The 24357-nt window shown below is 34.1% G+C and overlaps 1 protein-coding gene across 5 annotated transcripts in view; it reads left to right on the forward strand.

Annotated features, from left to right (window-relative positions):
- Positions 1–24110, forward strand: part of LOC121313374 (pituitary adenylate cyclase-activating polypeptide type I receptor-like) — a 94139-nt gene extending 70029 nt beyond the window's left edge. The window contains exons 12-15 of one of the 5 annotated variants that reach the window (XM_041245815.1): positions 8701–8784; positions 10758–10887; positions 11705–11746; positions 16519–24110. In XM_041245815.1, coding sequence (XP_041101749.1) covers positions 8701–8784; positions 10758–10887; positions 11705–11746; positions 16519–16728 — 466 coding nt within the window. In that variant the 3' untranslated portion in view covers positions 16729–24110. Of the gene's footprint in view, positions 1–8700; positions 8785–10757; positions 10888–11704; positions 11747–14463; positions 14707–16518 lie in introns of those variants that run through there. The other 4 variants (XM_041245819.1, XM_041245816.1, XM_041245817.1 and 1 more) reach the window with 4 other exon arrangements.
- The last annotated feature ends 247 nt before the right edge of the window (positions 24111–24357 follow it).

Here is a 24357-nt window from a genome sequence, read left to right on the forward strand (position 1 = left end):
GTCTCTGTTGTAAAAATACTTCTGAATATTGCAGGATAAATTTCTTTATCCACAACTTCAAACACTCATGCATACATTCTGTAAAAACCTTTAACATTTTTTACTTTGAATTTTATATATATGTATATGTATTCACATGAATATGTATTGTTTTAAGCCTAGAGTATAATTTGAATCAACTCATGAAACAGACATGTACCCATTATTCACCTTGTATGCTGCCAAAGCTAAAAATATGGGAGAACGTTGCATTAAACAGTATGTATATCCCAAAATATAACCAGTGAAAATGATAATATTATTACTTTTATGATTATTAAATTATAAATTGATGAGCAAAAAGTATAAACATTTGGAAATACAATCTGCAGTCTTCATCATTTCTAAAACACCACATATTTATTTGCTAATATTTCATCAACAGGCTTTGCATGGCAAATTTTAACAAATTTTAGAACATAATTTGAGCTCTCATTTTAATGTTATTGCATGTTTCTATATGTTTTGAAGTGGAAAAACGCCACAGTTTGTCTGTCTGTAAAATAATAGTTTGATTATTTAAAACATGTGTTTCATTGTTTTCTATGTCTGTTTAATATTGGCCTGAAATGTACATTATGTATAATTAATTATAAACACATGATCTGAGTGCATGCATGTAATGAACACTTGGATACTGTATCGTAACCCTACTATATGCCAAAAAGAATTAACCTGCATGTTGAGGTGATACATTCCTCAAAAGATAAATGTTTTTTTAACATAATAAAATGAATCATTACATTTTGTGTTTTTGGCAAAAGGAATGCATACAGCTTCAGTCAAATTTAAAATACCAAGGATTTTATTTTTCAGAAAGAATAACTGTTATTATTATTATTATTATTATTATTATTATTATTATTATTATTATTATTATTACAGTATTTTATTTGAACTTTTTTTTAAATAATAGCATCTCAAGGTGTTTCTTGTGTTGCAAGATTAAAATTGGCCAGCTTTCTGCATCTGCTACCTCCCAGTAACAAAGATAAATATATGTGCATTGTAGAATGAGCAGTACACATGGACAGTGCTGCATAGTGCCAAAATGGATCCCTGCACTGAAATAATACTTTTTCTCCCTGTATAAATCTGAAAGACTTCTTAAGAGATTCCTATGACAGCCTTGCAGTTTCTGATTGTGTCACTGACAGTACATTGGGCAATTGGATTTGTTGCAGTCTGAACTTGATCACTATTTTAAGTATTTGTAATAAAATTCAAGGGAAACATAAAGTTATGAATCTGATCAAAACGCGTCATATATACATGTAAACATACATATAGACCTATTGTCATTGTATTCCCTCACTATGATTATGTGCATGACCTCACACCGGTCCCGAGCCCATACATTTACAAGTCGACTGTACATATAGGAATCTGATCCCTCTGACCTTCTGAAGATACTGTTTTCTTAAGTAAAATCACGTTACAATTTTAGAATTGCTTTTAGGTATACGGGGGAAAAAAATTATTTCTGGAGGGAAAGTAATGAAATAATCTACTGTACAGTGTAATGCATTGCAAATGAGTACAGGGCTCTGGAAATGATTTGACACATACAAACCATATTTACAGTATAAAAATGACTTAACAGCAGTAACAACTTTAACAATTGAATATTCGCCTCAGCTTAGTTTTTTACTTATAACTGGTTAAAATGAAAGTTTCAAAAACTAGGAGAACATCATCCCAATAAAACTAAGTATTTTTTTGATTGATTGAGGAAGTTCAACTTTATCGATCTTATTAATACTACATTGATGAGCAAGCTGGTTGGAAAGTAGCATAGACAGTCTGGACATGCACTGCCGGTATATGAAAATAATAATTTTTTGGTGTCCACTGTTTCGGACGTTACATAACCTCCTTCAACATTTTCATTTTATAGTTAAAAATCGGATAATGTCTGTATTTACTAGTTAATACATAAATGACTGTAGTCCTGTAGTCTGATGAAAAAGTATTTCCATCTATTCAAGTTATTTCTGAAACATTAGCACTGATGGCAGTGCTTTTTCAAGAAATTTTATTTAGCAAGCATAGGTGGAAAAAAAAAACAGAAAACAATTTACTGTGAAAAAAAACAGACCAAAAATGATTAGCTTGTCTATTGTGCTTGACTATCCTTGCAGTTTTACATGACAGTTTAAAAAAATGGTATAATACATAATCAGCTGGTTGTGTGGAGCCAAGCAGATTGATCTGTAACTTTGAACGAATAACATGTAACTGCTAATTGTTTATAGGGAGTAACCCAGCAGCTGTTCAATTAATTTGTGAACAATTTCCATAACTTTTCTTTGTGAATTAGAAGACAATGCTTTCCTTTATCCAGAAAGACAAACCTGAATGCATGACAAAACCACATTTCTGTGAGCCATTTCTGTGTTGTTTGTTGTTGTTGTTGTTGTTGTTGTTGTCAAAACTAGCAGTTTACTTAGCCTTTAACACTTTGCTTTTGATGAAATATTGTTGGGTAGGTGCTTTAACATTTCCCTTATTATAAATCTCCATCACATTATTCCACTTGTACATCCTGATTTACTCTTGAAAAACGACAGTAAAATAAACTCATAAACATACATTCGGCTAATTTACACCATTCCTCCAATCAGCATCTTGCTGGAAAGAAGGGAGAAACATGGGATAGATCATAGGTAGGTATCATTTTCCATATGCTACCCATTAAGGGAAGAAGATAACATTGCTTAATTGCACTGCCGGTGCTGCGGGTTCTGATAAACAGCACTCCACTAAAATCTTCATCAACTGTGCCTCTGTGAAAGAAGAACATACATCCAAGAATAGCCATTGTCTTGCTGCAAGCATTGTGCCCTGTAGTGCTACGAGATAAACAAAAACAAAGAATTCGCCCCATTTACAAGACAGCGTGAAATACAATGCTATCTAATTACTTTTAGCAGTGGATTGCTTTAGTCCATATTTAAATTGCTCTAGATGGATAAGTTTGCTCAAACTTACACAAGCCACTTCAAATAGAAAGACTGACAGATCTATGCAATATTAAATTCTAGGGGTGTGTCAAATAATGAGTACAAATGAGTACACTTAACATGTATGGTCATTTTTCCAAGTATAAGTCCTAACAAATAATTTTGCTATTACCGGTATGAATGTTGATTTGTCCCTTCAGACCTTCCCTACGAATTTGTTGATAGTGACGTGTAGATGAGCTGTACTAAGACTTGTAGTTTTTATCAAATTTATACTTGGTATCTTTTCTTACGAAAGCTTTTGATTTTTTTTTTTTTTTTTTTTTTTTTTTTTTTTTAATGCATAGGCCTGCGTGCTAACAAGCTTGCTTTCAGTTAAAACAAATAATTTGGCTATTTTTAAAGTGACTTTGGGCTATAAACACAGCAGAAATCTGGCAACCCTGGGTACCAGTGTGACACAGTCTCTAACACATTGGAACTACACATCATTCTGAGGTCAGAGAAGCTAAATGTTCAGCTCAGAATCAAACTCTTTTCAGAGATTTGATTAAATTCACTTTGGAAAATTGATTTCCTAACACATTTTCTAAGAGAATGTAATTTATTACAATATACTTAAAAATTATAAAATTATATAATTATATATATTTATATTGGGTAAGGTAACTTTTACTTGGCGATTTTAGACTTTTTAAATGCTGGTCATTCAATTTGTGCATGTGCTCGACTGTGCAACTAATCGTTATTTTTTATTTTAGTATATAATTTATTTAACCCTCTAAACCCCAGAGAGACCGTCCTGCAAATTACTAGAAGGCAGCCAGCACTGTGTCTATTTTCAGGTGGTGCTGTAATCATTATCAGAGCAACATACTCAAAACACTCTTTTGCATACACAGAAGGGATTCACTTATGACCTGGAAGTGGAAATGACATATGTTCATGTTTGAACCTTTGAAGCTATCTATCTTTGAAGTACACCACAACAAAGATGGCAGTGCCCAAGAGAAAAAATAAAGTTTATTTCACTTGAGATCGTTTCAGAAATTGATCCTGAATCAATATCTTCGGCCTCGGATATTGACTTGGATGCAATACAACGTTTCAAGTAAGGGAAATATTGCAAAAACAAATATACTGCTGATATGCCAAACGTATATCCAAAAAAACAAAAACAAACTATAAGTCAGTTTTTTTACAACCACTTATATTTTTAGAAGTAAAATGGTTCTACTTTTCAAAAATTGTCAAGACTGGTGTCATTTGAAATAATTGATTTATCTTGTTCAAAAGAAAGAAAACTTGTAATTATAGTTTTTTCTTGGTTTTTAAGTTATTTTTATTTTAATAAAACATAGGTGAAATCTCAATTTTTTGTAAACATTCTCAGGAATCCACAGAAGGGCTCTAAAGGGTTGAATGTGTCTTTGTGTTGGACTCCACTCCATGTTTTGGAGATCTTTGTATTACAAGAACAGCCATTTTGTGTGTGGCTAAAAGCTTTCATATATAATCTTGTAAGAAAACTGTTTGTCTTTATCTTACCAAATTTTGATTTCTATTGAAGAGATCAGGTGTCTGATTTAATAATACTCTACTCGTCTTTATTGTGTTTTTTTGGGATGTTGTATTTGTCTCGTTAGAATGGCTGTTTAAGCCTAATGCACATTTTTAGGTGTAAAAATTGCTTTATTATACATCTTGAAAAGCAAAGCGTTTGTATATAATCGTGTAATAAGACATGGTAAATTAAATTAATATAGGTGCATTAGAAATTTTTTTTTGTGTTTTTTTATTTTATTTTATTTTTTAAATCACGTGCCTGATTTAATAGTACTGTACTAGTAGTAATGCATTATAGACAGAAGCCACTTCCAAAGTTAAGTGTGTGTTAAATAAATAATTCAGCTTTTAATTAACTTAATTTTAACTTTTTTGCTGAAAACCAGTCACTTTTAGGAGAACAGTTTTGATTTTATTTATTTTTTTTAATCTGTTTGACTGTTGAAACCCAGCATGCCCAAATAACAGCAAAATAATAATACTTAATATAAAGTCTTTCAGATTTGTAGTCTTTTTTTTTTTTATTGAACATGCATATTTTTGCTTGGTCAGTGCAGGTTGGGGCTACACTGAACAGGCCTTTCTCCCTACCCCCATCACCACCTTTCACTACTACAAAGTGTGTAGCAAGGGTTGTTAGTCCCCTGATGGTGGTTAAGTGTGCCACCAGCAAAAAATAAATTAACACTCAGTTGGTGATTACTCACAGTGATAATGAGGAAGCAATTGTAGATGCTGAATGCTAAAGCAACAACTACTAATGTGGCTTGTCCGACAGTAGTGCTGAGGAGTGGAACTCAAACAGTGAATCTGCACAGTTGCAGCATTCTCCAGCCTTGCCCATAGGACAGGTCAATCCTCCACTGCCAAAAATATAAACACATGACCTTGACTCCTGCGCCCAGCAAGGCCTGCACCTGGAGACTACACACCTCCACATATACACCAGCTCCAGCAGCTGCCAGTGCCAAATCACCAACAGCAGTTGCTTATACACTCAGCCCTCTAAAACAGTTTGTCAAGCTCCAAGATTTGGGAGACGTTTAAAGTTTGTTACAGAGATAAGTCAAAAGCTGTGTGGGTGAGTAGAGGAAGGGACCCCAACCATGTCAATACAACTTCCTTACACAACCATGGCATCTTGTACACTGGTTTGTTAACATAATCAGTGTCTCGCCAAAGCACCATCAGCACATATTCACACAGTTACCCTGGCCAGTAGTGGCAGAAGCAGGAATGTAGTGGACACCTTTTATTCTTCGCTACCTCTAACAAGATCTGATTCTTCACTGTCGTGGAGCTCTAACTGTACAACTATGACCTTTCATCTGGTCGTCACAAAATCCCTGGATGTTGTCACAGGTAGCTGACCTGCTATCCAAAGGATCTCCTGCTCAACACTATCATCACTGATATTAAAAAACTGGAATTACACCTTCTACATGTTCTTCCAGCTGGTGGAAGAAAAACAAGCTATTCAAGGAGAACAACATGAACTTGGGCTCAGCAACAGTGATTTATCCTGGTGAGTAGGAGTTGGCACGTGACCTGATTACAGTGCTGGCTGCATTTGAGGAAGGCACTGACACTTTGTCCATAGACCAAGAACCTGTTTCTAAGGTAATTCCAATGGTATATGTCTTGGGTACCATTGTCAGGTCACTGCAGCAGAGGGAAACACTGTGAGAACAAGTGGAGCTGTGGAGGCTACTTCCATTGCTGATGATGTAAGTAGCATTCCTGATGCTGTTGAAGGCCATGCAGTGCAGTCAGCAATCCACAGCCTTGTCTAGAAGCACAGCTGGAAAGGTTATTTACAGTATGTATTTCAGGACAAAACTTTTGCTCTGGCCACTCTTTTTGGAACTGCTCTTGAAAATGTGCTATTTCCAAGGCGATGGGGATTTAGACTTGTGGAAGATTAAGCTGATTCAGGAGATGGAGCTGGCACAGGCTGCAGCATTGACAGTGTGGGTGTAGGGAGCAATGATGCAAATACTGAGTCTGACACTGATGGTGGCAATATTGGTGGTCACAGTGCTGCTAGCACATTCTGCTCTGTGTTGAATTTTCTACAGAACAAAAAGAGATCCTCCATCTCAGCAACACTTGGCAGTGGAAGCAGTAGTCCAACACAACATGGCCACCCTTCTGCTAGAAGCATGGTGAAGGCATACTGGTCAGAAAAGGAGCTTATCCAGCAGGGTGATCTTATGTTATATTGGTCACAAAAGGTATCATGCTGACCTGCCTTCTGATTTATGGCCTCTCCACCAACTAGTGTGCAGTCTGAGATCGTGTTCAGTACAGCAGGTTATGTTTTTAGTCCACAGTGCACCTCACTGGATCCACATCATGTGGAGCAATTCGTTTTCGTAAAGGTAAATGATGACTTAATCAGGAGCAATCACTTTTAAAACATTGCATCATTAGTACAAGTGCCTTACTGCAACATCGTCACACAAGTTATTATTCTTTTAAATAGTACAGATAGTTGTTTTGTTTGAAAACAGTTAAACAGACTCATCCTAAAAAAAATTTTAAAAAATTAAAAAGTGCTGGACATGTTCTGTTGCAGTGTGTTCCTGTCTTCTTTGGCACTGTCCGTCTGTCACTGAAGTTCTTCTTCTTATAAGTAGTTATTTTAATTCAAAACAATTGAATAAACAAAAAAAAAAAACACTTGTCTTGTGCACAAAAAAAACAAATTTTCTCTCTACTTTAAACTCACCATATATAAGTAACACATTAGGACTTTGAAACCATCAAATCCTTGTTAATAAACATTAGACCACAATTTGGCCACTTTTTGGATAAAAATCAGAGCCAGATGCATTTTAGTGTCGCTTACTTCCGATGAGTTCACCCAAGTTAAATCTGAGTATGAGTATTCGCACAAGTATTGTTTTCCGATCGAGTAGGAGTATGAGTGCTAGTAACGGGTTCCCTGTGCACCCCTACTAAAAACATTCTTGAAACTCATTGGGGCTGAGCTGTTGTAAGCTATTCAAAAGGAGAAAAAGCCCTGTTAAACTTTTACTATTTTATATAAATATTTTATATATATTATATATATATAGATATATATATATATATATATATAGAATGCATTTAATTTAAGGCATTTTATATTGGTTAGGTTGCTTTTGTTTACATTTACAGAAATAGAAGTTTTTTTTTTTCACAATTTGAGAAATTGAAGCATTGCAAATCAGCTTACATTGCAAAGGCTATATTTAATATGTTTTAAAATACTGGCCTATTTGTAAAATGCCAATCTCGCTAAACTGCAGTGATTTGACTAAAGTCTCACTGTTACTTCCACTGCTGTCTTTTCTTTTTGAGGCTCACCATAATGTTTAAAATGTGCTTCTGAGTTTCAAGATACATTTCTACAATTATTTTTATGGCTTGCTTCAAGTCAGTAACTGAACTTAAAACAAAGTTGTGGGTAATTTTTTTCTCATCTTTGATGTATGATAGTTTAGAAAATACTGTACCGCTTATTTATTATGGAATCAATTATTTGTCGCCTTGGAATAGATTTAAATAGCCGCATTTTAGCTTATGTAAATGGGGTTGAAGTGTTTAGGGCTTATGCCCTATTTTATATTGAATCATGGGGAATAATTCTGACATCTTGAGAATTCCTCTCAAATGCTTATTTGACCTGTATTTTCAGCTTGCAGCATAACAAATATACAGCATTATATTCCTCATGCCATGCCTTTTAAGAGGGCAGTATATTTTTCAAAAAACCAGTGCCTTTGAATACTTTTGTGTTTGAAATGGTCATGACTAGTTTTGCCATTTAATTAATTGATTTGGGTTAACACAATGATCAAAAATGCAAATAAATTAATTTTCAACACAGAGCATATAAACTAATATACTGCCCTTAAATATCTTTTTTTTTTTTTTTTTTTGTATTATATTAGCACCAGCTTCTGTGTAAACCCTACTTTTTGTAGTTAATCCTTTATATCTGTAATATGTTTTTTTTTTTTTTTTACTGGGCTGAAATTGTAATAGATTTGACTGTATGTTTTCTGTTGCACGAATTGTGTCAATAAGTTTGGTCTCATTTTAGTTTTATGTATAATCTTGAAAATGCTAACCTTGTCATATTTAGCAGCTGTGTTCAGAAATGCTACTGTAAGCCTAAGAGGGCTAACCAGCATTCTTGCAAGATGTCAGAACTATCTACCATTACCCTGTAAGTGAAAGTACTTGCATAACTTTGGTGTTTTTTGTGACGCATGATTATCAGGTTACATTTTCCTGACATTTTCCTTTTTCATTTGCTCATTATTTACAACCACATCCTTTTTTGTTAAGCATATTTTCCTCAGTTGGATGAATTTGCATTTTTTAAAACACCTGGTTTTTGAAGACGAATAAATATCTTCCGTATATCATTCAGACAGAAATGGCACTGACAGGCATGATAGCATTGCTGCAGACCATCTTATTAGTGGTTTCCATCAGGAAATATATTGTATAAGTTAGAGAAACAAATTATGAAAAAAGTGACAGGAGCCATTATGTAGGGTACTTGTAGTTGACAAATCTGGATTGAGTATCAATAATGTGAAGTTTGGATGACAAAAAAAAACTTTAAAATGTGAGAAAAGCACATGGTTAACCTATCCACAAGATTAAGATTTCCATTACATAATAGTAGATGTTAAAACTTCATGCTGATTTGAACTTGGCTTTTGCCAAGATAAGCACCAACTAAGGCAATAAGATCCATCTTCATCTCCATCCATTTGCGTTTCTTTCCATCTGATGATATACAGTAGATATCCTTCTGCCTGGTGTTGATGGCTGAAGTGTAATGCTGGCTCCAGGAATCAGCCTATTTTGCCTCCCTGGCGCATCAGCACACACAACGGCTGCAATGCTGGCTACAGGGATCAACCAGTGGCCTCACTAGCGCATCAGTATGACAACTGTCTGGACTGAAAGGTCAAGCTTAGTCAGAAACCAACCCCCCCCCTCCAAAAAAAAATACAAATAATAATAATAAAATAAAATAAAAACAAGAGAACATCTTTAAGGCATCCCGTGCCTTCCAAATGTGGCAGGTCATTTTAGAATCTCTTGTGTTACATTTCTATCTTCTGCCTGGACTACCAGTAATTTTAAAGCAAATTGAAATTTGACCATTTAAGCAGATCAAAAACAAACTTGTGCTGGGGCTCTGTCAGCTCTGGGGTTGTGGTTTGGTAGGTATTGATCCCTTTGATAGAGGGCCTTGACATGTCCACTGCCATTATCATTCTTCAGATTCCTGCAAACTTTTTACATTTTGTCTTTGATATTGTGTGTGACCTTTTTTACATGCCCATCCAGTCTCTATAATTTATTTTTTCAAAGCAAGATCATAATGCATATTGTTCCTATGAATTTATTGTATTATGTTTATTGTATTGTACTGTCCTTCTGAAGTCTGTCAATATATTCATCTTTGTTAAATGAAATGTTTGTCTACGTTTAACAACATGATGCCTACAGATATGCAGCCCTCTTAACCACATGGTTAGATTATTATAATTCCAGGTAGCATTTGAGATGATAATTGAATTCTTACATGATCTCATTAAATGTGAATATACTGTGTAGTATTGTTTCTTTAGTGGTTACATTTTATTTAAAAAGCAAGAACATTGTTAATATTATTTTAATATAATGTTAGTATTATTTCAATGTAATGTTACATTTTCTTGATAAAGGCACAATTACAAATGTCTGCCTACTTCACAAACCACTGGTGAAGTGATTTTTGTAATGCCAGTATCACCCTCAGAGGACATTAGTCCACATTACACAATCACCTCACAATTCAACATGTACTGGGCAGTCTGCTGGAGACTGAATGGGGCCAGGACTAAATAGCAGGGGGTTTTCAGGTCAGTGTTGAGGTTTTTTCACAAAGCTGGAAAGGGCTCTTGTAGTGCCTGCCAGCACCTTGCCTGACTGTAGACAGTGGAATTATACCTCACCTCACAAAAAAAGTTGCCATCAAGTTACTGCTGATTCACAACGGATGACTGGCAAGACAATAAAATGAATACTTGGTCTATTGTTGCTGTGTTTGAATGGGTCACCCATTTGTATCATTCCCTCACAGTGAGAAAAAATTCCAGTTCCAGCCATTCATTTAATGTGATTCTCTTTTACCAGGAGACTGGCCCGTTCAACTCTTCTGCTGATCCCACTTTTTGGAATTCATTACACGGTGTTTGCATTTTCCCCCGAGAATGTGAGTAAAAAGGAACGACTCGTCTTCGAACTTGGTCTCGGATCATTTCAGGTGACTATGAACTGTTTTCAGTAAATTATGTGTATAGTGCTGCGAGTAGCAGTGTGAATTTAATGCATACAATTAGCATACAGCATTTTTTCTGGTGTGGATTTGAGCTTTCAGTAAGAGTGAAGAGGAACATTCAGACCCATGGCAGAATAACATTCTCTGTGGACAGATCCTGTCAAAATAATTGTAAGGGTCTGTTAGCAAGCACATTTGAATATGTACACATGCAGACATTATATATATATATATATATATATATATATATATATATATATATATTATATATATATATATATTTTATTTATATTAAAATAAATGACCTTCCAGTACTCAAAGTCTTACACCTTTGTTGCCTACTAACATGCAAAATTATATTATATATGAAAACCGTTTACTATTTAGAACCAAATGTGCTGGCAGCAGACCACACAAAATCTCGAAGCAGGTAATTTTCTTATGCATGTGTAACTCACTGAGGCTCACTGAGGCTGGGGCATGGGGTCTTGGTCATCATATCCTGGTTTTAAAGTGAATGTACCTTATACAGTAGGCCTGTCAATATCTACATTTACTGCAGTTTTTTTTTTTTAATGTTCCCTTGATGATTTGATACTTTTTAAATTGTGGTTGGGCTGCTAAAGGATCATTCACTAATCAGCAGGGTCATTTTAACATTCAGACCATATTTGGGGTCCCCAAGTGTTGTTCAAGACAGTGTCCAGAGCATTTACTTTTCTTGTAAGCTTTAACCTTAACTTGTACAATAAATAAATATTGTTTCCAGTATATGATAACCGTTTTGTTTTGTTTTCTTTAGGGGTTTGTTGTTGCAGTTCTGTACTGCTTTCTGAATGGGGAGGTAAGTAACATTTTATTTTACCTACAGTAGGTTCACAAGTGAAAGTTAAGTGCAATTATGAGGTGGCACACACCACACAACCATGAATATGTTCTTTGGCATAAGGATTGTAATAGTAACCAACATTACATGCCTCAGAGCATTTGCATTCCATTCTGTAAATTACTCAAATAGACATCAGCAGGTTCATTACTGGCTAGTAATAGGCCTGGAATGACACAGTATGGTGTCAAAGAGTTCCATTGCCAAACAAACACTCCATATTATCTCTGTGGTCCACTAATTGAAACAAAGGTGCTTACAGCACTTCAAAGCCTTCCTAGCAGGTCGACTTAGAGGGCAGGATTTTCAAAAGGTTGTAAATGATGACTCCAGTGTTAATCAACAAATCGGTATGTAGCATTGATTTGGGCATTTTCAAACTGTCCTTATGCCTATTTTGTTATTAAATAGTCATGCTGATGTAATTTCCAAAATGATGTTAATTTGTGAAATAATGTTAATGTCTTAACGAGCAGTGTTTTTTAAAACTATTTATTTTGTTTGCATGGGAATTTAACCACCCAGCTGCCCAGATATTTTGGCAATTTCCATGTCAAAAATTGGCACTTTTTTCAGATTTTTCATTCTTAGTGCTCAAATCTGGACAGGTGTGAAAACAATTTTTGCTATATTTAAAAAATAAATGCACACTCTTTTATCGTTGTTATGAAAAACGGAAATATATTATTTCACTAGAACTTAAATAACAAAATAACAACAATGTGTTTACAATTGTAGCATTAAAACAAACCCTTCAAACTCATCAAAGCTGACGTCTTTATCTAGCACATATACATCAGAAAACTTCAATCATACATTTTCAGTCACGTCATATATTGTACAGTTTCAGGTACGGGTGTGTATCGCTGTTATATGCATTAGTATCTTTAAAGTGTAGGGTACTTACTTCATCAGAAGAATAAATTGGCCATTTCGACCAGTACCAAACCTGACAAGGTTTCCTTATAACACCAACAAATAAATAAATGCCCTCAACGCATTCACTGTAGCAAGCATCCATTTTTTTATTACTAGCTGTGCTTATCTAAGGATGGGTCGATGCACAGAGAAACCCCTTGTTATGTTGTCAGACACCCCTACACTTTATGCACAATGTACACTTTCACCTTCACACGTCTGTAGGCATATAAACTGTTCTTATAATACTGTAAGTGTTCAGTGGCTACTTCAAATCATGCTGTTTACTGTAAAGCCATAAATATTTACAAGCCTTTTATTATGTGTTTTTCGCGTATAAAAAAAAAAATTGCAAACGTTTTTGGCAACTAACAATATATACTTTGTATATCGCCAACATTTCTGGAGCAAAATAGGTTTTATGGATGTGATTCGCCAAATATTTTGGTCGCCAATATTTATGGCTTTACAGTATTTATCATGGAGGTGAGCAAAGAAAACCAGAGAAAATGCATGATTAGAGGATTTCCCGAACAGTTCATTATAAACAAATTGTTTATTGGGTTAGGGAGTTTTATCATTATTGTAAAAGCTTAGTAAATATATAATGAAGTGTTACATACAACTACAAACACAAATGGCACTTAAAACATATTTATGTATAGCCTACAATCATACATTCTAAAATACATAAGAAAATAAATTCCAACCAAGCCTACTTAGAAGGCTTACCCCACTCCCCATCCAAAAAGTAAAGGTATTCTTTTCTTTTAACCAAAAAAAATACACCCCCGAATGAGTGTAAATGACTAGTGGGCTTTATTTATTTTTATTTATTTTTTTATCCGTGCAGTCTGATTTTTACCCACACACCAGATAAATCAGCATTTTATAGGTGAAGTCTTTTAAATAAATATACAAATGCACAATTAGTTCATAAATTATACACAAACTAGATATTTCCATAATGTTTTATTTCCATTTGTCTCCCGTCTCCCCATACGCTAGTAGTTTCCATAACAGCGAATTATGCTTCCATTCATTTTTCTTGATCTTGTTAACACGCATTTTGATTAACGAGTAACCCTTATCTAGTCGTTGAGACAGTAAGTGATGTATGTGACCTGCTACAATGAAGTTTTTTTTTTTTTTTTTTTTTTTTTTTTTTATCAAGAAATGTGTTCATTAACAAGCTCATTGACTCAATTTAAAAGCATTATTCATATTATATAATCCCTAATGTATTGGTGTATATATATATATATATATATATATATATATATATATATATATATATATATATATATATATATATATATATATATAAACAAAATATGTTTCACATTTAGATACTGTAAAGTGGATTTTATGGATCTAAGTGAGGAAGACAATAACCTGCTATACTGCCTTAAAATAAACACATGTAAATTAAATTAGTATCATTACAATCGCGTGTTCCCTCAGGGATAAGGGATGAATGAGATGCCTCACAACAACACCCTAAAATTATTTTTCTTCTTAAAATCTCTTCGGTTTTTAATTTCCAGCACCCAACCCTGTATGCAATAATATTAAGAATTCAGGGTTCCTCAATTAGCGGCCCACTAGAGCCTTCCTTTTGGCCCGTCGCACGTCAGCTGTCCTTCGTTACAAAAGCTGAAGTTGCTGCTGCACAAGATTGTAATGTCACCTCTAAGTACATGGTATTTGTTCCCCTAACGAGTTTTTTTTTTTTTTTTTTTTGGCAACCTAATCAGGAACAAGTCAGCAGATTGACCAGTTTTCATTCTGATGAGATTTCATGTGGCACACTAGCAAGGCAAATGTTATGCAGGGATTAACTTTTTGTTTTGTTGTGATCCTGTTTTCTGTTATGAGGAGAGTAATAAACAAAAAACAAAATTGTGTTTTTTTTTTTTTTTTCATTGTGCATCGCTGACTTTTCCACGTTTATTTCTTGAAGAGTTTATTTAAGTGAAATTTGTCAGTTTTCACTTGTGTGCACGGCTTAAAAAAAATAAACCATCAGTAACGCTATTACTTCATGAAAATGTGTCATTTTCCACTTTGTTTAATGCAAAGAAACTACAAAAGCAGGATAAAAAAAAAAGAAAAAAGCGATGCTTACTTTTGTACTATTTGTGCCTGAAATACACACATGAAAAAGTGTATGATTGATTAACCTATTACGTTTGACCAGTTGTCAGAGCATTTGTTTTAATCTTGCAAAAAACAGATTTTTGTCTCCAATTTATTATAGAAAGGCTGGGAAGTTGAGAGGGGCTGCTGTATGTTTGGCTTTATTATAGAAATACATGAAAAACTTAAGTGCATATGCCTATTTTCTTGATTTTTCATATGATAAAGTATTTTTAGGAAAAATTAGCAATGCGGCCACCAGTAAGTGTTCAGGCACAGGAAATTTGCAGAAGAAGCCGAGCCTGTCGAATATCTTTTATTTGGCTTAAAAAAAACATTTTGGCAACAGTAAGAAATGTACCTATGGCACGCCTCTCAAAGACAGCATGTTGGATATGCATTTAAGTTTATTTTCCCTCTGTTTACTGTCATTATGTATTTAATTTAGAAACTTTTCATTTACATTTAAACACATTGGAGTTATCAATCAATCTTTATTTTATATAGCGCCTTTCATAGTGGACCACCATCACAAAGTGCTTTAGAACATAAATATTTAGACACAGTGCTATTGCTAGTGCTTTTAATCAGGCGCTTAATAAGATGCTCAGACAACATAAATAAAGTGAATACTAATTGACATACTATCATTAGTTAACTTGAATGCTTGCAGTGGATTTGTATAATTATTTGTTTGAAGATGTCATTTGAATATTGTCAGAAAAAAAGCTGGAAAAATATATTTGCTTTCTGTTTCTATTATTCAATGTCGATCAGACATTGTATCATTGTAAGTAGTTATTTCTGATATGTATTAGTTAATTGGTGCAAGTGTAGTGTTACTGTATAAAGTATGATTCGATAGTCAGCTTTTCATGACCATTTAAACAACCCCCCACCAATACTAACATCTTGAGCGCTCTGTGGCCCAACAAGGTTTGGACATTGCCTTATCTGGCCCGTCAGAGAATGGAATTGAGTACTCTTGCCTGACATATTCTTCCAAGCAGTAATGGAACAAGCCATGAATGTGGTTCTGAATGCTACTGCTCCTGCTCGGAAATGAACCAAACAATTTCTATAATAACAGGAATGGACTGTCTTTGAATGGACTGTCTCTGAATGGACTGTCTTTGAATGGACTGTCTCTACTAGCAGGCAGTACCATGCAGATTTGACCCCAGCACCCGCATGTCTCTAGTGGTCTGGCAGGGCCGTGCAGAAAAAAAAAAAGTCAAAAGGCTTCCGATGAAGCTTATAAATCGGTGCTCACAATCAATCTGCGGAATTCGGTACCAAAGTTAGAAATTAGGTATTGTACAGGCTAAATTAATAAAATACCTAATACAGAGATCTGTATTACACGTATTGTAGCCATTCGGTGGGATTGTAGTTCAAAAATGTGGATCTAGTCTCAATAACGTGAAGTTCAGTTATCTAAAAACCTTTAAATGTGAGTAAAGGATTTACTGCTAACATTTTGTAAACGACATATAGTTTAGTTCAAGTTAAAAATGCAAACCATTGAAAAAGAGAAAAATATTGTTGAAAAATACAAACATTAGCATAAGGGCTCTTTTTTATTTGTTTCAGTCCTTAGTTTGACAATGTTGATAATTGTGAATCAGCGTGCACCTCTACAGCTAAGTACATTAAAAAATGACCTTTTCAAGTTTCTCCCTAAAGGTGCAGTCAGAAATAAAGAGGAAATGGAGGAGCTGGAAAGTCAACCGGTACTTTGCTGTGGATTTAAAACATCGTCATCCATCACTGGCGAGCAGCGGAGTGAACGGGGGGACGCAACTGTCAATTCTGAGCAAGAGCAGCTCTCAGATTCGGATGTCGAGCATAAATGCGGAGAACCTGCCGACATGAAGTGTTAAAGGGTTCCACTGTAAATCAATCCTGCAGGAAGTAAAAGCTTGCAGCACCACATTCCTGGTGCCTAAGAGTGAGACAAACAAGAAAGAGTAATGAAAGGATCATTAATGTATATATCGTACTATTAAAAGATGCATCCCATTTTATGAAATTCTACATTCAAATTCATCGAATTTCAGGTGATGTACTGTGTATAAGAAATTGATATTGTGTTTTATCTGGTGTGCAGTCATCAATCACAAGCTTACAATCTCATAAGATGCAGAATTAAAACATCAATGAATGTTTCTACAAATGCATATTATGAAAATTATCAGAACCCCTAAGTCTGGTAGACATAGTCAGTCTTATTTTCAAATGGGAAATGAGAAGCCTGGTACCTAAAAATCTGTGGGTTATTTTGTTTGCACACTTGCTAATTTTTCTTGCTGACATTACCTGGACCCTAGCATCTGTAAATCCACATTTCTGAAGGGGAATTGGCTAATTACAGATTCCCTTCAATATATATATAAAAAAAGCTGTTTTATTTTAATTTTTTTGTTCTCCTATTTGCGTACCGTGGATAGAAGTGTTAAAGAAGAAGAGTTGTGTGTTTTCTCCTGGTTTCTAGGGAAAAAAAGCACATTAACCTGGCTGATTAAGTTGTTTGTAAGCTTGTAGTATTTACTTAATTTACAATAAATGTTCTGACTTTAAGATAATTTATTATAACTGTCTGACTTTGTCATGTCTAGAAAGATGACCATGTTCAGTTTGACTGTAGCTTACAAACAAAAGAGTATTTCTGTGATGTTTATGTATTTCTACAAGCTGCAGCTACCACAAACCCACTCAGAAAAATATATGTTTGATATTGAAGCCAATATACTACAGAAGTCAATTAAGAGTATCTGAACAGTTACAAATGTCAGCTGGGTTTAACAGCATATAGATCTTTACTGTAAAAAAAAAAAAAAAAAAAAACATGTACATACTAGTGCCATTGTAAATAATGTAAGCAGAAATAATTTCTGCTTATGGTGTTTTATCCTGGGTTTATCGTGGTGCCGGTGTCTAATATAAACCCGCAATATAACAAGGGCACCGTGATATGCATTTATTGTTTTTTATTGTTTTACAGATTTAGTAAATAAAAATGGGCAAATATTCTATGCTACAGGGCAAACTAAATACTGCAACAGTAGTAACTAAATCTAAATTAAAAAACAAAAAAAACAATCAGTGACTTACTTTTGTTGATAAATAGAGTAACATAGCCTGCAGATAAACAGTTCACATTTGGAAAGCAATCAGTTACTTCCCTCTGCTTGTTCTTGTTCACATCTATGTTCTGTAAGATGTGCATTATACTGTGATTTGCCAACTTTGAAATCATGAGCAACATCCACTTGTTAGCTCCACTTTTCACTCGCTCAGCAGCTTTCAGTTTTTCTTCTACAGCTTTGGTTTCAACATATCTGTTCTACATATGTATATGTAGACAGACGGTTAAGCACCAGGCAGCAAAATGTTAAACTGCCAAAAGTTCAACAGTAGTCTGATGGGGTCATTAATATTCAGAAGCATGCGCAGTTCATTCCTACTGGTGACATTTTAAAAACTGTTGAAATGGGCAGCCAACTCCGGAACCACACGATGGGTTTAATTTACGAATGGGCACTAAATATAGCTGTAACACACATATTAAGTAGTGAGCCTATAAATCAAAATATATTGTGCCATTTATGAACAAAGAACGCATTCATTTACGTGCTCGCTGTTAGGCTAATTTACATACCATAGCATGCACACTACATGTATTGTAAGTGATAATTTAATGTGCATGATGATGTCCAAGACTTACAAGTGACCACCGTGATATAAAAAGCCCCAGCAGTCCAGGTGTATCTTTTGGTCAGTGGCTTACTGTGAAAGGGGGAGGTAGCTTGCAAATGACTGATCAGTTGATGCAGCCCTCCCTCCTCAGGGGACAGGCAGAGGCAATGCAAACTGAAACTGGCAGTCATGAACGTGCACACTAATTGCAATTATGGTGCACCATAGTTTAGTGCCCTTTCATAAATGAGGCCCTATGTCTCAGTTTATTGAGGCTCTGTATATTGAGAGATGGGTGTACTAGCACTCTTTCATTGTATGTTTATCCAGCATGGGTTTTATAAACTGTTCTGTATAAAATAAAAATACAGTGACATGAGGTTTGAAAAATCTGCTTTATAAATTGTAGGATGTAAATAAAGATCTGCAACTGTTAAAATGATTAAAATATATTTGAGTGTCTAAAACACATTGTGTAAGGAGACACTTTGCCAAAAAGAATAGAATTCTCACGATTAGGGGTCATGAGATCTTCTGTAAATATTATGTAGACTTCTGTGTTCATGTGACATTCATATGGCACTCTGACCTTTCTTTAAAACAAATGCTACTGGAGTCCAATCTGTAGAGTTGCTGTCAAGCAAAATGTCTTTGTATTTTTTTTTTTTTTTAAATAAAAGTGAGGTAGCTGCATACAATGATTTACCTTTAGTATTTGCTGTTTTAAAAAAAAAAAAAAAAAAAAAAAGTTTCTTTGTATGGCTTTATGAATTGGTTTTATTCTGTAAGGAATGATAACCAGAGTTGTGATTTTAGTAATTGTTTGTTTATTTGTTTGCTGTGCTCATTTTTGGGAAATATTTAACTAGTGTTTATTGAATGTGGATATTGTTATTTTATTTTACCAAGGGGATGTGTTTTTTTTCTGTGACATTGGTAAATAGTTACAGGTAAAATTAATACAGCCTTGCAGTGTTTCACAAGTAGTATTAAATTAAATGCTTACTGTATATATTGCTCTCCATTCTAAATTCCTGGAATGGAAGTATTTCTATAAGTACATTTCACTGAGAGTGTGGGCCATTAGAATGAGGCTTTTGCTTAAACTAGTCTGAATATTTAAGTTGCTTCTCAATGTGTTTATACCACTTGTTTTTGCCTTTCAATCATTTTGCCGAGAAAATCTGCTGTTTTCATTTGTTTTTAATTTTGGTTTTCTAATTTTAGTTCCCAAAGTGCCTTTTGGTGAAAGTATGGAATTTAATTAGTATTCTGGTGAGTATTTTGGTTTTCTGAGAAATATATAAAACCTAAACCATACCATATAGCCAAGTGCTTTTAATATACTTATGTAATAAACCAAGAGGCCTTTTAAAATGTGTCAGACCATTTAAAAATGTTTTAATTTCAACAGCCCCATAGCTCCTTTTTAATTGATAAAACTAATGGAAATGTTTCACCATGTACATTATACATAATAATGTTAAACTCAGTCTTAAATGTATTTAAAGTCACACATGTTACATTATATGTAGAGTGTGTTGTGGCCACCCCTTGCAATGTCAATGTTAGGAGCTTTTGATTACAAAACTGTTTTGGTTTTTTTTTTCACTTTTTAAAAATACATAATTATTTCAAGAAGGCAGGACCCTAACCTAAATGATCATAGTAGTTCTACTAATTTATAGAACAGTTTATTACTAACAAATCAGTAAATATGTTGCTCATACAAGCAAACTGTCTTATAGGCAGATATATTATAGTCACAGTATGTGCAGAATGCATAAAATCATATTCCTTCGACAGCGGTATAGGAACACCTGGTCATAGTAACAGAAGTAACAGAGACAACATTCTTTAAATAAATAGATTTTGCCTGGTTGAAATAAATCATGACTTGATTTGGCCAATGATGATGTCAGCTGCACATATGAGGTGCAATGATTTATTTGGAGATTGGATGATCAGAATTTTAGAATTTTCATACCACAGTCCAGCCTTTTTTTTTTTGATTACTCACAAAATATCTTATGTTGACATTCTGTAAATATCCTATAAGGCTCTAAATGTGTTTCATATTATTCAATACACACACACACACACACACACACACACACACACACACACGCACACACACACAATGGAGGTTTTGGGTTCATGCACACAACTAATACTATTCATAAAAAAATTCGAACTAATGTAGATTTAAGTCCCTTTGTGTAATATATTATTCTAAAAAGCTAGTTACTTTATAGAAGTAAACTGTTTCTTATGTTTTTGTTATATTTTACTGTTTGTTCAAATAAATTGGTATGAACAATCAGCTGCCTAGTTTAACAGTACTAGTAGTTGTGTTGTAGTTGTAAGTGATACTGTTGCAAATGTACTGCCTAAGTGTCACCATATATAGACAGAAGCATGCATCTATGGTGTTCCACTGACTTTTCAAGTAACTGTGCTGTCGTAACTACTACACTGTGTAGGCTTTGCAGAAGTATTTTTAATAGAAATTGCATACAATATTCTTTTGTTTGGATACACAAAGTGGCCCCGTTCAATCAACATGTATCTAGTTATAGGAAAACACAAATCTATGCAAAAAATACAGTACATTTGGATCTATTTAACTTTTTAAATTTACACTGAAAGTGTTAATTGGTTTGGGGACCAAAACACATTTTAGAGCTATGACACAGGAGTCCAGATAAGAAAAGTAAACCACCAGTGATGTAAAGTACTAACTATATGTTGTGCATGCATTACATAGTTCTGCTGTACAGTAATTCATGTTTATTTACTATAGTACACACAAACCAGCTAACATAGTAAGTTTTAAACCATAGACAGAAAATGACCCATGTGTTCAAACTGTTCAATTAAAACTAGAATAGTTAGGCATCATCAATTGGATGTTCTGCTTTGATTAAACATGACGGATAACTCCATTTGCATATTGCATGATTTAATACAAGCAAACAGATTGTTTCCACAAATTGCCTGGTATTATACAGTTCTATAAATGCACTTGACTGCCACTGCTGATTGCTAAATGCTTTTGGTTCCTACTCCAATCAGACTCACCTTGAGATTTGAAAACAAAAGAGCATTCGTGCATACTGTAGTTAAATGAACATGTGTATTGTGTACTATACGTAATACTGAAAGAATTGTAATTAATTAAATCACAGACGTTTCCACTAGAAGTCTTTCTTCATGTCTTCAATGCTAAAGAAAGTGGCTATATTTACAATGACTTTTTGCAAGCCAAAACAGTATGTTCTTTTCCCATTATTCATTATGTTGTCACGCACAGAATAAAAAATAATAATAATTATGAGGTGCATGATAAAAGGTAGTACAAACAGTAGTTGTTTTTGCTTGAAAAATATTAATATGATTAATATTTTTTTAAAATATTCTTAGTTTTAACAGTTTATTTAATGCATCACTGTTTTTTGTAGTACTAGAAACAGGCTTTCATAACACTCCGTTTGCAGACTTGTTTTTCATAAAATCTATAACAGTAATTATTTGTCGATCTAGTGTTTGCCTACCTTAATTGAGCATTGTCTCCCAATTGCAGATAATTATCATTTAAATGTATACAAATATATTAGTAAGGTGTTTGTGCTATTAATTCTAGCCTTCTTTCATGTAACTCTTTCACACATGAAAATGAATCAACCAGTGTCTTGAGATGTATTCATCCAGACATAAAGCCCTAATTTATACATTTTAAAATCATTGTAATCCTTGAAGAAAGCATAAACAGCGGGATTGTTAAAAAATGTACCCGTGGTATACATTCTCTTATAAGCTGCCAATGCCTGTAGCACCCCATCCAGATTGATGATGATATTCCACCTGCAATCTTCCTCTATGATGTCGGCTTTTCTAATAGGTAGGATTTTGTACATTTTATAAGGACAACAGGTGGTACAGTGGTAAAATAGGTGCTTTACAACCAGTGTTGAGAGTCAAATTCCAATTTTGTTCTTTTCATTATACTTTTTTTCATAATAATAATAATAATAATAATAATAATAATAATTTTAACACAAGCAATGCAAGCTTATATTTCATAAATATCCAAAAAAGCATATTTTTTCTTATTTGACGCACCAGGTAAAACAATGCCTATGTTAATTACATGTACATAAAAAAGAGAAAATTTAAACTATGGGATAGGCTGTAGCTTACAAAGTAGTTAGATTACTGCTTTAGCAACATCAGAGCTTTACAGAATGGACAGAATACCCCGTTAAAGCAATAGATTTCAAAGAAGCCTTCAGTAGTGAGTGGGAGATCTGCCTCTTATACAAACTTCATTTACAAAATCAATGTTCTAAATATATAAGTAATTGTTATAATAGACAACCTGTTTTTTAGAAGTCTGAGCTATTTTGTTTTGCTATGTTTGTTTTGTTGATTTATTTTACTATACCGTCTACTCTTAAGTTTAACCGTTGTACAGTAACATTGTCCCACCTGCACAACACAGACAAGTCTGTTGCAAACTCATCAGAAATGCAAGAAACCATACACTTTATCCTATTACAAAGGTACCATCCCTTTGTTTCTGTTGTAAACATAGCCATTGAGAACGACTTTGAGGCAGTTTCTCAAAGATATTCACTCCAATTTTTTTTCAGGAATTACAATTGCAAAACAAATAAGAAAAATTGTTCAGTAACTTTGCTGGGTGCGTTCTTCCTTTCTGAAAAAAACAAATATGCTGAAGATTTTTGACAATCGAACTCTTGCAGTCTAAACTTTTGTCATTAAGTGTACTAAAAAGCATACTGAAGAAACCCAGAATTAGACTGTAAAACTGTATTTTTTGCATAGCATGGAGTAGCTATTTCTAAACAATGTGTTTTTGTACTGCCCCACCCCCCTTCTGTCAAGAGTCAAAATTGTAGCATGTTTGTTCAAATATGTTAGTTAAGGTTAGGGACTGGATGGTACCCAACAGCAAGTAATCTACTGTAGGGTAATGAGGCCCTGCATCTGCCTGTACGCTGTGTATGTGAGTTTATATTGGTAGTATCAACTGGAGATTGAATATGTAAGCAATCAACCAATTAAATTAAACATTTCTACTGGAAACAGCCAACTAGAAACACAAATGGTAATGTGGACAATTTTGATGTAATATTTTAAAAGTTGAATGTGTTTCATGAACAGACAGTGTGTCAAACAATGCTTTTTCTCTGTTTTATGTTGGGATTGTTTGCCTGCTGTTTTTTCACCGTGGTGTAAATGTGTATTTGTTTGAGGTATATGTTTTGTACATTTTTGAAATAAATTTAATTGCATTAAATGTTTTTGACAGTGGAAATTTGACTCACAGTTTTTTGTTTAAAGGAATGGGCGCTCACTTGGTTCATGTGGGTTGTTCTTCTGTAATCGAGTGCGGTTTGGTTTTTTGGAATCATATTGTATGAGAACAAACACTGTCCTCTTTAGAATTTATTAGACTGAAACCTCTTCAAACAATTTGCAACATGATCCTTAAATGACTATTCATGAGTATCTATAATTACTGAACATTTCTATTTCTTGAAACAGCAATTCTGATCTTTTCAAATCCTACAGGAAGACTATGTGGTCTGGTGATTAAAGAAAAGGGCTTGTAACCAAGAGGTCCCTGGTTCAAATCCTGGCTCAATCACTGACTCACTGTGTGACCCTGAGCAAGTCACTTAACCTCCTTGTGCTCTGTCTTTCTGGTGAGACGTTGTAAGTGACTCTGCAGCTGATGCATAGTTCACACACCCTAGTCTCTGTAAATCACCTGGATGAAGGTATCT

This window comes from Polyodon spathula, chromosome 3, assembly GCF_017654505.1.
Source record: "Polyodon spathula isolate WHYD16114869_AA chromosome 3, ASM1765450v1, whole genome shotgun sequence".
NCBI lineage: Eukaryota > Metazoa > Chordata > Actinopteri > Acipenseriformes > Polyodontidae > Polyodon > Polyodon spathula.